Source organism: Xenopus laevis, chromosome 9_10L (assembly GCF_017654675.1).
Source record: "Xenopus laevis strain J_2021 chromosome 9_10L, Xenopus_laevis_v10.1, whole genome shotgun sequence".
NCBI classification, from domain to species: Eukaryota; Metazoa; Chordata; class Amphibia; order Anura; family Pipidae; genus Xenopus; species Xenopus laevis.
The window spans coordinates 76,027,943-76,046,434 of record NC_054387.1 but is presented as its reverse complement, the minus strand read 5'-3'; the positions used below and the strand labels follow the sequence as shown (position 1 = coordinate 76,046,434).

General features: G+C 39.1%; 1 protein-coding gene across 2 annotated transcripts in view; it reads left to right on the top strand.

Moving 5' to 3' along the window:
• slc25a12.L (solute carrier family 25 member 12 L homeolog) overlaps window positions 1-18,492 on the top strand; it is a 108,732-nt gene that overhangs the window by 65,745 nt on the left and 24,495 nt on the right. For both annotated transcript variants that reach the window (XM_018234284.2, NM_001091799.1), the window contains 2 exon segments: window positions 11,805-11,889; window positions 14,352-14,504. In XM_018234284.2, coding sequence (XP_018089773.1) covers window positions 11,805-11,889; window positions 14,352-14,504 — 238 coding nt within the window.

Genomic DNA, 18,492 nt, shown 5'->3' with positions numbered 1-18,492 from the left:
TATTTGGAGCAGAAACATTACTAGCTCATACATGGACAGACATTGTTTGTTGAGGTGGCCAACTTTAATCTAGCTGGTCCGTGTATGGTACCCTCTCTGATCATTATTTGGCCAGGGCCTCTTTAAACTGGGCAGGCATTAAAATCCAGTTCATTTAGTGACTTGGCTAAAGAGGCAGACCTTCCTGTGCATAACTTGCTTTAGATAGAAAGTTAATTAATACAGTCCTTATTATGGCATACTGTGCAGTTCAGAAACAGGATTCGTAATCTGGAAATCCAGAAAGCTCCAAATTATGAAAAGGGCATCTCCCATAGACAATGATTTCCTTTTTCTTTGTAATAATAAAAAAGTACATTGTGCCTAATCCTAGATATAATGGGACAAATTTACTGAAGGGCCACACTTCGTGCCACTTCACCAGGCGAACACTGACGAAGTTTCGTTAGTGTTAATATGTCAGTGCGAGCATTTCTTCGTGATCTTTCACTAGTGTTCATTTCACGGCCTAGTGAATCTTTGTTAGTACTCTTACGCTAAGGTCAATTTGAATAGGGCTGGTAAATATAGGTCATAGAAACGTCTTTATTAGAGATTTTGTGCAAAATCTTATTACACATGTCCAAGGAAGCATAATACAGCTAAAGTTTAATTCATGTTTAAATTATTCTTTAGTAGGAATGCACCGAATACAGAATTCGGTTCAGTATTTGGCCAGGATACAGCCTTTTTCAGCAGGATTTTGGATTTGGCTGAATCCATGTGCCACACCGAATCCTTAAAATCACGTGGCTTTTTTTTTCACAAAACAAGGAAGTAAAAAGATTTTAAACCACATCTTGCGTGCACGGTTTTCTTTACTCCTTCCTGTTTCTAATTTGCATATGCATATTCAGACCAATCTTCCATGAAGGATTTGGGATTTGGTGCATCCCTATTTTTTAGTACACTTAAGGTATGTAAATTCAAATTATGGAGAGATCCTTTATCTGGAAAACCCCTAATCCAGAGCGTTCTAGACAGGGCCCAGGCTTGTAATGTTAAATCAGTAACATCAGTGTTTACCCCCCAGTGGAATTTACACTATAATTTTGGGTGGGTGCTGGGAGTTGTGCTTTAACAACAACTGAAGGGCTGGCAGTTGGGCAACAGATATAAATGTCTTACCATTCCTTCTCCATCTTGCTCTGCTATTCCCCACACTTTCTACCTTTCATTCCCTTGGCAGTAGTCATTACTTGCACCCTCTAAAGACAGCTGCGAGATGTTGCTATGTTAAACGATCCAGTTTAGATTTGATGAATCTGAAATTATATCAGCATGAGATCTAACTATGAATAATAGGAGGCGTTGCCACATTGAGAATATCAGAAATTACTTATTAACCTCCTGCAAATTGCCTGTAAAAATTAATGTGCAAATCTACATTTTTTACATGGATGTTCTTTGTGCAGAATCTGAAACAAATGTTAACTAATTAATTTGCAAATTGTATGTGATAATTGCCTTATTATTTCCCTTTTTTTCTAACATTTTAGTGTAGGAATTAGTTAAAAAAAATTGTATATTATAACTGAGAAATAATTAAAGCTATTATTAAAGCAAAGATAACATAACACTGCATTATATGCAGTGCAAAAGTCTAATAAAAGTTTACAGATTTTGTCTCATTGGAATGTTCTGAATAACCAACATGCACACGCTTGCACCTACTTTTCCCAGAGGTTCCTTGTTTTGTCATTGGGAAATTTGTTATAGAAATCTGTGTTTTGTTTTTTTTCTAAACTGGCCAAGTGCATAATAATGCAATGGTCTTATGGCCAGATATGCCAGTTTTTGGTGTTTCCTTTAAAGGGGTAAAGGGGTGGCTCACCTTTAAAGGAACAGTAACGTCAAAAAATAAAAGTGTTTTAAAGTAATAAAAATAAAATGCAGTGTTGCCCTGCACTGGTAAAACTTCTGTGTTTGCTTAAGAAACACTACTATTGTTTATATAAATAAGCTGTTGCGTAGCAATGGGGGCAGCCATTCAAAGGAGAAAAAGCTCAAGTTACACAGCAGATAGCAGATACGCTCTGTCTGTCTAATGGTGTAATCTGTTATCCATTAGTTAACCTGCGCTATATAGCCGTTTTTCAATTTTGCACCATTGCTCAACAGCAGCTTGTTTATATGAACTATGGTAGTGTTTCTGAAGCAAACAGATCAGTTTTACTAGTGCAGGGCAACAGTACATGATATTTTCATTACTTAAAACACTTACATTTTTTGGTGTTACTGTTCCTTTAAGTTAACTTTTAGTATGTAATAGAATTGCTCATTCTAAGCAACGTTTCAATTGTTATTTTATTATTTATAATTTTTAATTATTTGCCTTCTTCTTCTGTCTCTTTCCAGCTTTCAAATGGGGGGCACTGACCCCATCTAAAAAACAAATGCTCTGTAAGGCTACAAATGTTTTGTTATTGCTACTTTTTATTACTCATCTTTCTACTCGGACCCTCTCCTATTCATATTGCAGCATCTTATTCAAATCAATGCGTGGTTGATAGGGTAATGCTGAATAAAAATTGAAATAATGCAAAAACCACAAATAAAAATTAACACAAATTGCAAATTATCTCAGAATATCACTCTCTGTCTACATTATATTAAAGTTACCTCAAAGGTGAACAACCCCTTTAAAGGAGAAGGAAAGCTACCGAAGCAGTTTGTTGCCAATAGATTAGCCACAATAGTGCAATCTATAACACTATATTTATTCTACAGAATGCTTTACCATACCAGAGTAAATGGCTCTAGAAGCTCTCTCTGTTTGTTTAGGATAGCAGCTGCCATATTAGCTTTTTGTGACATCTCTTCCTGCCTGAGTATCTCCCTGCTTACTCTTAGCTCTGGGCTAAGATTACATCAGGGAGGATGAGAGGGAGAGAGGAGCAAACTGAGCATGCTCAAGCCCTAGACCTGGATGTTTATGCTAAAAACAGGTCAAGTCTGATACAGAAGCTCATGTATAAACAATAGAGGTAAAGAAATGCTTTGTTTCTTTTGACAGAGGACTCAGAGGTGCATTACTTTGAGGGTTTACTGGTGTATTTATATAGACCTTTCTGATGAAGTTTACTTAACTTTAACCTTTCCTTCTCCTTTACTGTTATTACCGAAAATGTTATTACATGAAATCTCATATAGGGCACTATTGCCCTGTAAATTATTCTATAGCTTTCTATTCTCCAACTATATTATATTTCATGGGCTCTAGTATCCGGAAACCTATTTTCCATACAGTTGGGAAACAGGTCAGTATCATTTCCCATAGTGTCCTAGTTAAACAGTTTTTAATATGTTGACTGTTTGAATACAGTTTTCTGGCAGCTTAGCAATGGAGAGGTTAACTTCATTTGTTGGAAGGGGATTTATTATTGGTGTGGGAGTTGTAGGTTGGGAGCAGCCTCTATAGTACATGTACTTCATGGGATGACGAGCTGTCAGCCCTGTACTGAAAAACAGCGTGTGCAGATAGTCATCGTCATGACAACACAACATGCATGTTTTTTTTCTTTCTTCTTATGAAATTTTAAAGTGCGCCAGTAATGTTTTGCTGATAAATACTACTAAATGTTTAGTTCTTTGTTTATCTATAGAAAACTTTGCTTGTGATCATTTAGCCATGTTGATAGTAACCTAACATCTAATAACCCATCATTCTTTAGCTGAAATTAATTTTCATTCTCTTATTGAAGCATAAAACTCAAATGAGGACATGGTTCAGGAGAGAGATCCTCAGTAGACCTAAAGAGAACACTACACTACAATGGTCAAAAATAGTCCTCATATCAGAGGTAGAGATGCACCGAATCCACTATTTGGGATTTGGCTGAATCCCCAAATACTTCACAAAAGATTCTGCCGAATACCGAACTGAATCTGAATCCTAATTTGCATTGAAACTGAATCATAATTTTTCATTTGCAAATTAAGGATAGAAAGGAAAAAGTGGAAAAAACATTTTATACTTCATTGTTTTATGACAAAAAGTTATGTATTTACCCTTCCCGTCCCTGATTTGCATATACAGATTAGGATTTCGATTTATTTCGGCCAGGCACGAGGATTCAGCCATATGCGAATCCTGATGAAAAAGGCAGAATCCCAAACCGAATCCTGAATTCGGTGCATCCCTAATCAGAGGGGAGTTCCTTAACTAATATTGCATCAGCAGAGCATAAGGCATAACCTTTCCAGCATGCTCCAGTTTACTACCAAGCAGTAGGAGTAAGAATCGGCTGCAAATAAAGCAGGAATTAGGCATATAACCAAGGAACATTTGTATTGTTCAGCTATCTAAATTCTCTGCATTTTACTAAATATTATGCTATATGGGGGCATATTTATTGTAGTCTAAAGAAATTCTTCACAAATGTTATTTCAAAAAAAACATACCAAATGTCAATGCAATGGCTTGAATTTTTAAAATATTTTATAGATATTGTTTTTGGAATTTATTTAATGATGCTAATTCCATCTTCCATGTAAGAGGCAACATGATTCTGTATTGTCCCCTACTCTCTAGGTACAATAGCATGCACCTATAGGGTGTTCATCTAACTTGGCAAATGGGTGGCTGTACCGTGCTGGGCCTTAATCATTCCCCACACAAGATCTTTTTGGGAACATTGCTAATGATCAGTACTTGGGTACAGGGCAGGCCTAACCAAAATATTACATCATGTATTTTTCACCCCTGTGATAATTTCTTAAAAATGTTTTTATTTGCACCACAAAACAATACATAAACGACAAAGCAAATATGCAGGAATGTCTTATTTAGAGCAGGACTGTACAACTGGAGGCCTGTGGGCCGGTATGGCCTCCAATTCTACACAGACTATACTATATTGCATCATCATTTTAATTCAATCTGGCCATCCAACATGCTGTATGACATATAATTATGGCCTATTTATCATGCTGTGTAAAAAGTGGAGTGAAGCATTATCAGTGATGTTGCCCAGAGCAACCAATCAACAATTAGATTTCAACAGTTAGAAAACAAAAGCAAAGATCTTTTTGGTTGCTATAAGCAACATCACTGGTAATGTTTCACTCCACATTTTACACAGCATGATACATAGACCCCGTAATGCTTTGGACAGCACTGATCTAGAACTAGTGTTCAGCTATGACTCCCAGGTACCCAGTGACAGCTTTCAGTTGATGGAGGATTTTAGGAATAGCAGTTCAACTAAAAGTCCACAGGTTGAAAATTTCTCTTCCCATCAAATACATCACAGTCTCTGAATGCCTTTAATTGCTACTGTACTCCAACATCTCACATAAAAAGCTGCTAGGCTGCTAATGTTCAGCTGCCTGGCAACGTAACTGTTTGTCAATCTCTTGCTTGTTGAGCTGTTTCCTTTTGCTGGAAGGGTTAACCCATCACTCTAGCAAGCAAGCAACAAAAGGGCAAGCTTCGAAGCTATCATCAGGAGAGTAAGTTTTAATCCCTCCCTGAAAACATAATTATAGGTGGCCTTTTGAACTTTGGCAATTATCTTTGTTGGTTAGCAAGTGCAGGAATAGGCTTTTGCGGGTTGGATCTATTCAGCTGGCAGCCTGTCCTTCCTGAGTGAATTCCCTTACAGTTGAACCCCTGAAGCCTGACATAGAACCAGTCAGGCATAAGCAAAGGTGCTGTCATCACTCAGATCACCGTGATAGAAAGTACAGGCAGGGAGAGCAAGCCTATAACTATGTACCCATTATACTCGCTCTCCTTCCCAAGCAGGGGACAGATGCTTGACGTCTGCTGAGGAGTGATGCATTTATACAGTTATGCAGAAATATTATATTTCTTTGAATAGTGGATAAAGTGACATTTATTCTGTGCTAGAACATGACAGGCACTCACCCATCTAAAATATTACTAGCTCATTCGCTTTATTAGCTGCAGAAAAATAAATATTGTTTATGAGTAGAGCTTATGTTTCATAATTTGTAACAATGAGGCTCATAGTGAGCAAAACTGGGCAAATTTGCACCTGGTAAATAAGCCATATTGGCCAATTGCTAATTAGCTTTGTTTCAGTGAGCTGCAATCGGAACAAGAAAGTATAAATATTGGTTGGTGTGAGTTACCCCACTAGTGCAGAGCATGCCCCTGTATGTTTCAATATACCTTATTATTTTTGCCCATGTGCATACCAGCACACAGCATGTAGGGAACATTGGAGTGTACCTGCCAAGCTGCCATCATAGCCATTGGTAGAAGGAGAATAAAGCAAAGCAAGAGTGCAATGATAGGGCAAGATGGAGATAGAAACACTTTTAACACTTTAGGAGGGTTATTTAGCAGTTTTAGAGCTATGTGAGCTTTTTAAAACTCAAGTGAACTCTCAGCTCGAATGGTTTCTTATTAAAGAAAAAACTCGAATGGAAAAAAACTCAAATCAGCGAGTTCGGGGTTAACAACCCAAAAACTCGAATTGATAGAGTTTTTGGAAAAAAAAGTTTTCAAGCGAAACCCACAAAAAAAAAACTTGACCATCATGAAGGCTATTAACATCTTTAAATGGTTCATGGACCTCTGTGATTGACTCCTACTTGACCTTGACAGATTTGAGATGGTGTATTTTCGTATTCAAGCTATTTCCAGGGTCGGTGTATAATAAATCTCAATAAATCTCCAAAAATTCTAGTTTTATTTTAGAACCAAAAACCAAAAAAATGCCCAAAAAAACTCCTTTTTCGAAGAAAAACCTTGACCTTCAATAAAACGGCCTCAAGTCTGCAGCTTTTTAGTTATTGCTGAAGTACCCAGAAATCACTGACAGAATCAGGCTCCCGCTGACAGCCTATGCAGATGCAGACTACAAAAGGATTAGTTATTGATAGATATTGTACTTGACCCAGCAGGATGGCCTCTTGGTCAGGAGTAGCAGAGTTGGTAGCTATTGTCTGTCCGTGTATGGCCACATAAACTGGAACTGAATTTGATCCCTCTGGTCTATATACTATAGCTACTGTAGCATTCCTTATGCAACAATATGCCGTATTTGTTTCACAAGGCATGTAACATAGCACAGCATATGAAATTGTCTATTGTTGTCCAGCATTAGGGGGCTTTTATAGCCAGGGGCATAGAAGGGACTTGCCGCAGAATCATAGGGGTCTCTTGTCAGAAAACATAACAGTAAAAGGTATATTAAAGGGATTCTGTCCTCAGAAAACATGTTTTTTTCAAAATGCATCAGTTAATAGTGCTACTCCAGCAGAATTCTGCACTGAAATCCATTTCTCAAAAGAGCAAACAGATTTTCTTATATTCAATTTTGAAATCTGACATGGGGCTAGACATTTTGTCAATTTCCCAGCTGCCCCATGTCATGTGACTTGTGCCTGCACTTTAGGAAAGAAATGCTTTCTGGCAGGCTGCTGTTTTTCCTTCTCATGTAACTGAATGTGTCTCAGTGGGACATGGGTTTTCACTATTGAGTGTTGTTCTTAGATCTACCAGGCAGCTGTTATCTTGTGTTAGGGAGCTGTTATCTGGTTACCTTCCCATTGTTCTTTTGCGGTGGGGGGGGGTGATATCACTCCAACTTGCAGTACAGCAGTAAAGAGTGATTGAAGTTTATCAGAGCACAAGTCAGATGACTTGGGGCAGCTGGGAAATTGACAATATGTCTAGCCCCATGTCAGATTTCAAAATTGAATATAAAAAAATCTGTTTGCTCTTTTGAGAAATGGATTTCAGTGCAGAATTCTGCTGGAGCAGCACTGTTAACTGATTCATTTTGAAAACATTTTTTTTCTCACAACAGTATCCCTTTAAAGTATGTCATGTATTATTTTATGTAACATTTGTTAAAAAATGCAAAAAATTATACTTGATACTTGCTGCCTTGAAAAAGCTGATATAGCGAAACGCGCGTCGGCACTAAGATACTTTAAAAGCTACATTTGAATACTTTTCTTAAAAGTGTAATGATAGTTTTCATTCTGGATCTTTTTACTATTTAAGCACTAAGAGTCTCTTCTCCTTTTTATCAATTCGTGAAGGCTAGTCATTTGGTGGTGCTTCTGCTGAACTCCACATGGCATAGAATTCACTTTTCTCTCTCTTCTTGTCTAGAATTCTTAAAGGTTACCGGATTTGTGGTCTTATCGCATAGACAGCTCTCCTTGAGTTAGTGTAAAATAGTATTGTGACCACAGTCCGGTTTACTTTTTTTTTTTTAAACCAAAAAGTTTTTATTGATTTTCATTCACAAGACAAGGGGGAGGGGGGGAGGGGGGGTATGCTCCCGCCTGGGAGACACTGTGATATGGATATGATATGGATTAAGCTACCCCGAAGGACCGCCTTAGATGCATCCCAGAGTATATTAGGGGAGGCTGTGCCTCGGTTTTCATCCCAGTACTGTGTAATCGCTTTATCACTCTCATCTGCTATAACAGGGAGGCGAAGCCACATTTTGGCCTGCCGGCGACCAGGGAGGACCAGTGTCAGGAGTAAAGGGGAATGATCAGATAGGGCCTGGGGCAACAATTGAACATCGGCAACAAATTGAAGAAAGTCCTGGGTTCCTAGGGCTAAGTCAATTCTGGAGAGAGACCCGTGGGTTTTCGAATGACAAGAAAACTCATTCCCTTGAGGATGTTTAAATCGCCAGAGGTCCAAAAGGGCCATGGCATCAGCCCAACGGGCCAAAGTAGAGGATGCTCCCTGACCTGGGGGAATCCTGTCCCGAAGGGGGTTCATTACTAAGTTGAAATCCCCTAATATACACATGGGGGCAAGCGGGACTTCAATAACCTTCCCCATAACCAGTTCCAGGAGTCCCAGCGTGAGAGGGGGAGGAACATAGAGAGCACAGAAGGTGAGCAGCGTGGTATAGATTTGGCAGTGGAGTACTACAAACCTGCCTTGGGGGTCTATTTTCGTTTCCAAACATTGGTATGGAACGCCTTTCCGAACCAGTATGGACACCCCACGAGCAAATGTTGAGTAAGGGGCATGATAACAGTGCGCCACCCAGTACTTCTTAAGCGCTAATAGTTTCTGTCCCATCAAGTGGTTTCCTGAAGACATAGGATAGTGGGTGGGTGCTTTTTAAGGTACGCAAAAATTGCTGCTCTCTTATATTTAGAGTTCATCCCCCTCACATTCCAGGACATGACAGATATACGATTACTCTCCATTCTTATACGTACAATACAGGACAATATACGATGCGTGATCCCAGGCGGGCGGGGGGGGGGAGGTAGGGGAGACATAAATCAGAGAAAAATTATACAAATTACAAACATAACATTCCCATCCCTGCCGGGTCCCAAACGTGGGTGGGCCTATACCCATAACAAAGATTATGGCAAAAAAGTTGCTCCTACGGGGGAGGTTCCAAGTTCTTGGAGGGGTAGGTACACAGATCTCCACCCGGGAGCTCCCATCCCTTCAGAAATTGTGCCGGCAAATTAAAGAGCCATTGCAAAGTTATACAGTCTCAAAAGTAGGGTCTCCTAAGTGGTCTCAAGCAAATAGGGGTCACGGGTGTGAAAGCCTTCCGCAGCAATCAGGATCATAGTACACAAGTACCCCATGGACCGTCCAAAAGTATGGGGCATACCCATTGCGTGTGAGACTAAGGATGCCAAAAAATGAAGTAGAGACCCCAAAATAATGCTTACCCCGTCGCCTCAGCCCTCAAAACGACAAAAGCCAAGGAATCAGCCTGACGCTCCAAAGTAGTGGCAAATGGAGCTGTCAAAATAGGAATTACCCATTCTGGGGAGGCGGTGAGCCTTGTCTTCTCCCTCTCGATTCTTTCTCGTCAAGCCAGTCGTTAGCCTCTGCAGGTGTAGTGAAGAAGTGTGTGGACGAACCATCTTGGACCCTGAGGCGCGCTGGGTACATCATGGCGTAGATCATCTGCTGGGTTCTCAGCCTCTTCTTTACAGCAATAAATGTCACTCTCTGCCTCTGTAGGGCTGCAGAAAAATCAGGGTAGAAGGACACAGTAGCATTCTGGATCACTATAGGCCCCTTGCGCCTGGCTGCAGTTAGCGCCGCACCCCTGTCCCTGAAGTTTAGGAGTTTTGCGAGAAGTGGTCTCGGGGGGGCCCCAGGTGGAAGAGGGCGGGCAGGGACTCGATGCGCTCGTTCCACAACCAATTGTGTGGAAAAGGTGTTGGCCCCAAACTGTTGCAGCAGCAGTTGTTCCACATACTGTTCTGGAGCAGCGCCCTCCTCCTTCTCTGGGAGGCCTATAATGCGTATGTTATTACGCCTCTGACGATTTTCCAAATCCTCCACATGGGCTTGGGTTTGTTTAAGCTGCTGTACTAGGGTTTGGATATCATTTCGCATCGGTCTGGTGTCGTCCTCCACCGTCCCAACTTGTGTCTCAACCTCTTTCACTCTATCTCTTACGTTTTGGAGGTCGTGGCGCAGCAGCGAAATGTCCACCTTAATCCCATCAATGCGCTCCGAAAGTGTAGCTGTGCTAGTTTGGAGCGCTGCCGTGTTAGTATTGATCGCTGTAAGCAGCTGCAGCAAAGTAGGTTCCTCTGCAGAACCGTCGGGTTCTGCGGCTACCGGTGTACTGGTGGAGGTAGTCGAGGTCGAGGCCCTCTTCGCGGCCTGTTGGTCGGCGCCGCCATTTTGGGAAGGTGTCAGGTAGTGATCAAGCCTAGTATTATGCTCGCGCCTGGTTTTCGGCTCACCTTTCTTCATCGTTAAGGCTCCTCCAGTCGTTCCCTGTGCAAAGAAGGGACTCGTTGGGTCCAAGAAAACTTAGTAATGCCGGGTATTGTGACGGATAATGTGAAGGGAAGCGGGAGCTCAGAGAAACCTGTCCTATCACGCCGCCATCTTGGACACGCCCTAGTCCAGTTTACTTTGACTGCCTTTGCTTTGTGGTGTCCCAAAGTTAGCAAAGAATTGAGTTAGTCTCTTTTGGGACAGCTCAACCATCTACAATTTCCTTTTCCAACCTATTTTCCAATGAATTCAAGCCTTGTTAATTTAAGGGTGATTCAATTTAATTAATTAGGTATAGGTCATTTAAATTGAATCAACTTAAGAAGCAAATAGCATTTTTTCAACTATATATGAACTTGTGGGGGGTAGATCAAAAAATGTTTCTATTTAATATAAGCACTTTTGGTTTCTTTGTGGGGGTTTTTTTTAAAATAATCCGTTCTAAGAATCACAGCTATTCAATTAATTCTTGTTAGCTATTAATTTCTTCTAGATTTGAATCTATTAAAAAACAAATATTTATTTACAACACACTAAGCACTTTATGTATCATTATTTAAGAAGGAATATTAATACCTCCTTTTTTTATTTTTTTTAGAATAATTATATTAATCAAATGTGGTGGTTACTTATGTAATGACATTAGGAAATTGATTGTGAATTAATGAATTGGTCTATCTGAAAATATTAATTGAAGTTTACATCTAAACCTCAATTAGGGAATATACGGGGTATCTTTTTTCTTCTTCCGGTTTCTATGTAACATTTGTTGTCATCCAGAAAGTCATTATTAATGGAAAATTTTAGAAATTCAATTAAAAAATTATTGAATTAAAAGTGGTCTGTGTGTTTACAGTATTTTTATTTGCTGGTATTACAGTCCCTCTCAAATCCTCTAAATCAGTAACCAACCAGAAACCTCTGTTTGTAAGAGACACTGTAAATCTATGAATTGCATGGGATCTTATCCATATAACTGTGGGTACCTTTACCTTGAATTAGAGTTTTGCTCTGAAATGTTGGTTTTATTCTTTTTCCATAGCAATCATACAGTGATGCAGGGAGGCCTATCTGGCTCCAGGCTGCTGAGTCTGCCTACAGATTTACTTTGGGTTCAATTGCTGGAGGTGAGTGATATGTCTTGAGCTACATTCACTGTCAGCTTGGTGTAATACTATCTCTAGCCAGTACAGATAGCCCATGGTGCGAAGCATTGTTCTGTAGAGCAGGAACCTGGAACTCCAAGGTTCCCTGAGATGCTTTTTACTTTTGGCAAATATCAGTCAGTTTAGCTGTGGCACTTCTGGCTCCAGACAGTCTTCAGGGCAAAAATTTCAAGAATAAAGTAGGAATCACAGATCTCATTAATTATACCTAATTGAACTGGCACACCAATAAATAGAAGAGGGGAATCAAAGTTAAGATGTTATGGAAATCTAAATGAATAAGGAAATAAATCAGTGTTTCTTGTTCATTCTAACTGACTGCTTTCTGATCAGCTGAATCCAACACATATACTTTGCTCTTTGATGGTGCAAATAAATAAAGGAATGGTGAGCTGATTGTACACATAGTGTAAAAGTGCCTTTGTGTTTGGGGACTGGACCATTTAACCAGTGAGATACCAGAGGTCAAGTGATTATAGATTTGAACAGTAAATTGGATGGTAGGGACGGACTAAAAGAAATTGTGTTAGTGCAATGCAACAGTTAAAAGCAGGGCTTTAATTATGCATACCATGTATTTAATACCCAGCTTTGTTGTCAGTCAAGCGAGACGTGACTTGTCCTTCAAATGTGTCTCTATGAAGCCATCACACAGCATATTTCTGGTGCATGTATTTTGGAGTGTGACTGGTCTGTTGTAATTGATATCCTGCTTCAGATATAATTATTATAAATTACTCCATTTAATATCATACTTAGAAGAAGGGTTGGGTGCAATCTAAAGTAGCCCCTCTGTTTGGAGAGTACAAATGTTGCTGTTCCTGCTCTCTGCATTCTGGTGGGGCAAAGGTCAGTAAGTAAAGATATGCAAACTAAACTGAATCACAGTTTGATAGAAAACCTATATTTGCTATATATCTGTGAAAATTCACCCAAACTGTATTGGATGATAAATGTTTTTTTAAATTATTTTTCTTATAGTTTTTAAAATAAATAAAAATTATTTATTAGGACCTATCATGGTGGAGTTGAGTTTTTAGACCAGGTAAATTAGTTCTTTGCTCACAAGTGGTTTCAACAGCACAAATATGTCAGATTGTACTCAGATAATCCAAAGTAAGATTTGTAATACAGTGTATCTAATTATAGATTCCCAATAGATACCTGTAACAGTGATCAGTGATGACTAGTGATGGGCGAATTTCTCCCGTTTCACTTCACCGGAAAATTTGCGGATTTCCCGCAAAACGGCAAAAAATTTGCAAAACTCGAATTAAAGTCAATAGGGGTCTGAATCGTGTTGACGCGCGATGGCTTTAACGCGACCAACTTCTCCGATGCGTGTCCAAATTTCACAGGAGTTTCGCTAATTTATTCGCCAGAGGCAAAACATGGAGATTCGCTGCGAATTCGCACCTGCCGAATTTATTCGCCCATCATTAGTGCTGACCTCTGACATGGAGCCGATATTGCTGAGCTCAAAGTCTGGCCATAATACATTGGACAGCACAAGGCACTTGTAATATGAAGGATTCGGCCAAATCCGATATGTCCGAACCATATCCAAATCCTTAAAATGATGTGGCTTTTTGGCTCACAAACGATGAAATTGTGTAAAGGTGGCCATACATGGGCAGATTAAAGCTGCCGATATCGGTCCTTTAGACCAATTCGGCAGCTTATCCATCTGTGTATGAAAAATTACAGATTTGGCCAAATCTTAAAATAATGGATTGAGTGCATAACTATTGCTGACATTTCATAATAGGCAGCAATCTGTTACTTTAGGCAATATAAAAGCACACAGCATTAGAATAGGTAAATCCTTTATTTACTTCTGGTGTGGACAGGCATGTGGATGGGCTGCTAAGAGTCATAGTTTAAACACATCAGTCAGGTTGTTCAACCATGGGGTAACAATATTAAGCAAAGAAAATTGTAGTTGTAACCATGTAATAATAAATCTGCAATAAATAAAGATAAATTGCAGATATATATGTTGCAGCATTTGCACCATCTCTATTGAGCAACAAATGATCAGGTAGCATTTACAGAAAAGCACACATCTTATTGGTTGGTATAGGCTACTAGACTCAATGAAAACCTTTTATTATGTCTTTTAGAATATTGTGATCTAGGTCACATAGGGAACCCTCATCATTTATAATAATAAAAACCCCAGCTGACTCATTGGACTGGCACGAAAGCCATTACATCCATTTTCATATTGGTGTGTATTGATTATAATATATAGACCATAATATGAATCAGTAGGAAAAGCATTGTGTTAATGTATATATGATGGTGCATATAATACAATAGCCTACACTGCAATAGCAACAACTGGTTTTCTGGAGGATGTGGTTCTTCACCTTACATTCACTGTAGCCCCTGTGTTTTATTCTCTTTACTCCCATGCACAGCTGTTGGTGCTACTGCCGTTTACCCTATTGATCTGGTGAAGACCCGGATGCAGAACCAGAGATCATCATTTGTAGGAGAGTTAATGTATAAGAACAGTTTCGACTGTTTTAAGAAAGTCTTACGCTATGAGGGTTTCTTCGGACTTTACAGAGGTGAGTTGGCTCTATGTTTTTATTTGTTACGTTTTATTCTGCATCGGTAAGTGTCTATTGAAAATTCTCAGACCCTCCTGCCATGCCATCTAATAGAGAATCTCATGTGGCTTAGTTTTTTATTCTGCCGTCAGTCCCCTTGTGTGAAGTCACTCAGAACCATTTTAAGGGAAAGTCACTTTTCCATTAAAACATCGACTAAATGCATTAGTTTTTCATTGTATTTACATTTTTTGCAAAACTCCATAGAAAATAATAGAGCTTTGATTGCTGTTGAGGCCAATCCTATTGGGCAAAATGTCAGCATGCAGCAACAGTTTCCAATACTAATAGTTCTTTTGCATGGCATGCATGGACTCATGCGCCAAATGCGAGAATTCGATGGCAGGGAAGTATGTAACTGATCATCGATTAGTCTGACTGCACCGATCAGGTAGATCAGTATTTTCATATAAATTACAATAAAGATGTGGCTTAAGATTCCTGGTGGTACTTAAACTATTGTGAAATATTACAGAATAATAATAGTCAGAGTAGAATAAATTAAAAACAATGCAGTATTTCAGCTGCATTATACATTACGAAAGCAAGTTTAATTCTAAGCAGCTATATATTTTCCATTCAATCTCAAAATTTCATATTTTGTCACTTCTTTTGCTCTGCACATAGAACTCTAGTGCCTGTAGTTCTGATTGTTTTGGCAGCTGTTCAGTGTTATATACATCTCTAAACTGCATATATAGAAACAGTGTCGGGCTGGGATCGAATGTCAGTCTGTCTCTCTTTACTCTCACTTTTTTTCCCTTTTTAATTGGTTATTTTTACATACTATTATCTTTCCTTTCATCCATTTCTCCTCTTTGTTATCTCATAGATATGGCTGTTCTAGGCCAAGACAGATCATTAGATGAGTAGGTGGGCCCACTGACACATGGGCCCAGCGTAAATGTTCCTAGTATCCCAGTGGGCCAGTCCAACACTCTATAGAAATGAAAGTAATTTTGAAAAAAATGTGAGTGCAGCTGTGTACTGAAGTTTGGCATGTACCTATGGTTATTGGAAACCTGTTCATCTGATTGTATGTTTTTAAATGAGAATCAACCACTCGTCCTTGCATTACATACTGATATGCTTTCCACACATATAAAAGTAGTACCTGAGTAAGTTGTAGTTGCCTGTAGGTTTATTTCTGTTATACGAAGTCTATTGAAGCTGAACCTTGTTTTGTTTTCTTATGTTGTTTGTCAGGATTTTTATAATTTAAGGATACTTCAAAAATGGTGGTATCCCTAAAACAAGTTTGCAGTAAAATGCTAATACTTCTGCATTATGTAGTAACATAATATCCATGTGACCCCCAGACTTGGAATCTGTGTACTTTTGCTTATTTGCTAAATTGGTCTGTCCCAAGGTCAAGGTTCCAATGAATGTATAAACCTCTCTGGGGCTTTGCTCTGAGATCCCCTGTGGTTCTGAAAGGGTTTATTTCCATATAAAAGACAAGAAAGGAGTCTGCTGTAGCTTTGTGCTACTTTGTAGTATACAGTGGGTGTTCTTTTGGAACGGATCAGAGACCACGGTGGGAGTAACGCTTTCATTGTACTCTCTTCAACTCCCCTTGCATTTAATAACTACCTTTCTGCAACATAGAAGCTTTTTTAAATTTGAGACAGGGGGTTGGAAAGGAACACTGTTTCATTAGCTATTGGTTGGCTTCATTCGGGTGAATGTTAAAAGCGATGCATCATCCCTCTTATGCTTTGGACATGGCACAGCAGACTTTTGTTATTACTTTTGTTATTTATGAACTTTTAGAGTGGGAAGAATTAAAAGAAAATGTTTAATGTCATCAAACAACCTTGCTACTCAAAACTGTAACTAATATGTGCTCAGTGTAATAATTAGTCATAGGGGATAATTTACTAACATACAGAGCATTAAAAGCCTACTCAGACCCATAAACCAGTTCACTTATGTACTGAATAACAAATGCTACTCTGAAATTGGGTGTTCTGTAATACTGTTACTTCTAAGTACTGCAACCCAAATTTTTTTTTATATCACACTGTTTTTAGGTTAGATTTTTTTTTTGATTTATTTACAAATTTGCCCAAATTGTTGGCACATTTTCTAAATTAATAACCCACAGATACAGTATTATTATTCAGGCTGTAAAAAGGAAAAGTAAATAGAATAAGGAAAAGGCTACAAACCAAAATCAAAGTGTTTAGATGCCTTGTAGTGATGTACGGGTCACACTATGCAATCTTAACCTGTTCAAGCTGCCCGGACCTTTACTTTGAACTGAACCCATACGCTCCAGTGATACCAAGGATAGGGAACAGCCAGCCACTGATGTTACCAACAGGGAGTTCACTGGAAGGTAATGTACAGGGGCTCAATGTGGCAGGTCTAGCAATAACAAAAGCTGAACCCTGCACCTGCCCAAACCCATACCAGTAGCCCCATTTGTAAACAGAGCCTGCAGGCTGTGCTGGTATCGAATATACCCACACATCATTAATGCCCAATGGGCATGGTTGATTCAGTTATCAGGACAAGGAAGCTACAGCAAAGCTCCCAAACACTGTCTAGAATAGGTTGTTCCTTAAAAGCAAGAAGGAGAATTATACAAGCAAGTAGGACAATTGTGAGAGAAGCAAACCAACAATCACTTTGCGGGAGCTACAAGTTCAGTAAGTGTGACTTTACTCATAGTTATAAGCCCCATTGTCATGTGACTAAGGTTTTTGTTCAAGTTCAAACTATATGTGCGGTTTAAATCTTTAACGCTTCCACACCTCAAAATACACTTTACCTATAGTGAATTATAGTAGTGCTTGTATCATGCTGTGGAACCAGGAAAAGGAGTGGGTGTTTTTGTAAGGAGGAACTTGTGGTGCAGCATACTGAGAAATACAGAGAACCTGTCTGTGCCATAAAGCTGAAACATGGGCAAAGGCTAACTTTTCAGCTCAACATTGATTCCAAAGTAAACAATGGAATGGTTCAGGAATACAATAGTGAGTGCCCTGCAAGGGCCCAGTCATAATCAAATAGAGTGTGTGGCACTGCTTGAGTATCAAAGTGCACAAGTGTCCTATAACTATTCAGAACAACCTGGAGAAATCTGCCAACAGGGTGCAAAATATTACAGAAAATTGAATACTAATGCAAATGGCACATTTCAGTTTTTCTTACAAAAAATGCTTTAGAATAAAAATATCTTAGAAAAAAAACTAAATGAAGAATTTGTTAATGTGAGGGAATTAGTCAAGACCAGTAAATATATGTAGTAAGGAACTGCAGTCTCAAGCCTGCAAACAGTTTTATTGGAAAGTTCATAGCATGTTTGAGGATAACTCCCATCATCGAGTGTGAATTTGTCAAGGGTCTGAATAATTTTGTAATGCACCAAGAACAGTTGGTTTTTGATCAGAGAACTACAAGTGAAATCAGAGATCTGCTATTGTAACTGCCCTCTCCAGTCTTTTGTATACCTGCCAGGCATAAGGTTGCCATAAGTCCCTGTCCTTGGTCTTTTGGAACCATCCCCTTTCACTGACTTTGACCCATGTCCTGTTTTACATGAATTAAGTGAGATGTACCATTTGTCAACATTTTCCACCCTGTCTGGGGAAATATGCACAAAGCAAGTTTTCTTTTGAAATATATAAAATAATAAATATGTAGCTAGGTCCCTTTCAGTGTGTCCCCAAATTTCTCATTGAAATTCTGACATCAGTAGACCAATATTAAATGAATTCAGCAATCTTTCAAGCAGTGGTGTAACTTGACACGGTTGCACATGTACCACCTTACACCACACAGTATTTTTTCCTTTATAGTATTTTGGGTCTTTTGTGAGGCCGCATTAGTTGCAGCCATGCTCTTTGTCTCCCCTCAATGCTCACAGCCTCAAACATCCCCTAATGCTGATAGTCTAGGCTCTCTCTTCACCTGCATCCCCTAACAGTCTTCAGTGTCC